The sequence below is a fragment of the Phanerochaete carnosa genome (genome assembly GCF_000300595.1).
Source record: "Phanerochaete carnosa HHB-10118-sp unplaced genomic scaffold PHACAscaffold_189, whole genome shotgun sequence".
Classification (NCBI taxonomy): domain Eukaryota; kingdom Fungi; phylum Basidiomycota; class Agaricomycetes; order Polyporales; family Phanerochaetaceae; genus Phanerochaete; species Phanerochaete carnosa.
Window position 1 is genome coordinate 3,739 of NW_006767816.1, and position 2,379 is coordinate 6,117.

At 54.3% G+C, this 2,379-nt stretch overlaps 1 protein-coding gene across 1 annotated transcript; it reads left to right on the forward strand.

The window, feature by feature from the left end:
- On the forward strand, window positions 1-2,379 carry PHACADRAFT_265990 (uncharacterized protein). Its single transcript, XM_007402485.1, has 7 exons — window positions 1-303; window positions 355-494; window positions 543-687; window positions 754-775; window positions 840-1,634; window positions 1,688-2,100; window positions 2,157-2,379. Exons 1-7 carry the CDS (start codon window positions 139-141, stop codon window positions 2,244-2,246), a joined length of 1,770 nt encoding a protein of 589 aa, XP_007402547.1. The 5' UTR covers window positions 1-138; the 3' UTR covers window positions 2,247-2,379.

Consider the following 2,379-nt stretch of genomic DNA (forward strand, 5'->3'; position numbering starts at 1 on the left):
CGCAAAGCTTCCCAGCGAGAGCACGGCAAGACCGTGGCAAAGGCGCGGTTCCTTATCTACTTTCCCAGCCCGATCGACCCTTTCGAAGCTTTTCTCGGTTTTCGTTACTACTGCTTACCTCCATTGACTACACGAACAATGGGCTGGCGCAGGACTCGGAGGAAGCTATGGAGCAGGTCCAAGAACGCCGCTTACGCTCTGGAGCAGGCTCTCGACATCCTCAATCGCGCCGCCGTCTATCCCCCCGTGCCAGGCTTGCAGGCCGGTGTCAGCTGTCTCTTGGCGGTGTTTGGCAGGATCCAGGCATGTGTCCCGTATGGTCCTCATGAGTGCCAATTCTCAATTTCAGGCCAGATCTCGCGCGCGAATGCCGAATCTATCAGGGAGCTAACCAGGAACATGAACGATTTGACCGAGACGGTGAACAAGTACACAGAACTCAACGGACAGAGTATATCACCCCAGGTGGAATTGGCGGTCAACGAAGTGCTCTCGTGAGTGTGTTGCTTATGGTATTGTTCATAAATGCTCATATAGTGCAGATCGTGGGATGCGATCAATGACGAGGCTGTGAAGATCGAGTCGCGGCGCAAACTGCTGAGGGTAATGGATAACAACAAGGATCGTGGCGGTAGAAGAGTCGCCGGATTCTTGCGAGATCTATCCCAATCGATCAAGGAATTCATGGTATGGAACACTTGTCCTTTACTTGGAAAATTTGCAGGCCATAGACTGACCCACGGTCTTCGCTAGCGCTTGCTTCCCCGTCTGACAGGTATGTCTAAGACAGTTATTATCTTGACATATTGCATGGATATCCACTCACACTGCTCCTCCAGATAGCGAATTGTTTCGCTGCTGTTGGGAGCGGCTTCCCGCTGAGCTGCGCAACTACATCTACGGCCTCCTGCAGAGCCCCGGCCACAAAACCGGTTTGTCAGCACTGTCCCTAGTCTCGCATACCTGGTCCCGACGCTTTCGTCCTCGCCTCTTTGCCGGGCTTAAGCTGATAACTGAGGGAGACGGTTGCACGCTATACGGCATAGTCCGGTCCCCGCTGTCGGCCTGGCTGGCGAAGCACATTGCCGTCCTGGATTTCGACAAGATTGGCCCTCGTTATCCACTCTGGATGGTTCTCCTCCGCCTCCTCCCCGCGTGCCGCGACGTCTGGCATGATTTCGGTGACAAGCCCGTCCGCGTGTCGCTGTCGCACAGCGCAGGTTTGAAGAGCTCGTTGTGGAGCATCACCTCCTTGACACTCTGGGGTTGCAACTTCCCGTCATTCCGAATCGTGCTCCGCATACTAGCCGACATCACCTACCTGGAAAAAGTTCTTCTCGGCGGGGTCACATGGTCGGGTGACGGACTCACAACAGCTGACGCCGCGAGCAATGTCTGCACGGGTGCCTTCAGCCATGTCCGCTCAGTCCAGATGTGGGGCTGCACGAACAACATGGCAGTGGGCGCATGGATCCTGGCAGCCACGAGCACACGACACTCGTTCACCAGACGTCGGACGGCAGGGCCAGCAGTCCCTGCAGAGACATGGGCCATCATCGACCTCATCCAGACATTCTTGAAGGACAACAGTGATCTCCTAATAGCAGGTTTTAATGTCAAGGAGGCGATGGCAGGTGAGCTCGACTGATACCTCTACCAGATTGCTGTACTCACCGGATGGTCCAAGATACTTACAGATTTGTTGGTTCCCTGTTTCCTGCATACATCTCAGTCTGGGTTGTCAAGTCTACACCTGCCGCCGGCGCCAATGAGGCCTGGTCTGTCTGCCAAATCATTCTCGCTACCTCAGACGAGATAACTTCGAAATCGCACCGGTATTTCCACTCTCGCGATTGGTCAGCACTCGCTTCCCTTCTGCCCGCGTTTCCACAATTACAACAGTTCCAAGTCCTCTGCGGGGAGGAGCATTCAGAAGAGGACTTCCGCGCGCTCTCCGACAAGGTCGCGGAGGCCATGAATAACCACATGCATCCGCCTGTCACGCTTCAACATGACCGTGACCTGCCAGGCGGGAGATACTTGCAGCCTGCGCTGTTTGGTCTGACCGAGGCAGATGTGGAGGCAGGGCGAGAGAAAGTGGTACGTACTGGAAAGCAGAATTACTTGATACCTAGCTGAGCAGTCTTTTTGCGCAGAGACGACGAGTCAAGGAGAGAGAAGAGAGAGAAGAAATGTATCGCTTACTCGCGGCACACGATTCCGACTCCAAGAGCGAAACGGATTGACCAATGTTTGCTGATCATATGTCCAGCGTTCTTGTCTACTCTTGTTTGATCATCGTTATCGTAATTTCACGGTCGCTCATATGCTGTCTTGCCTTCGTTCTCATGCAACCTTTGCGCTTGTATGGCCTAGTAG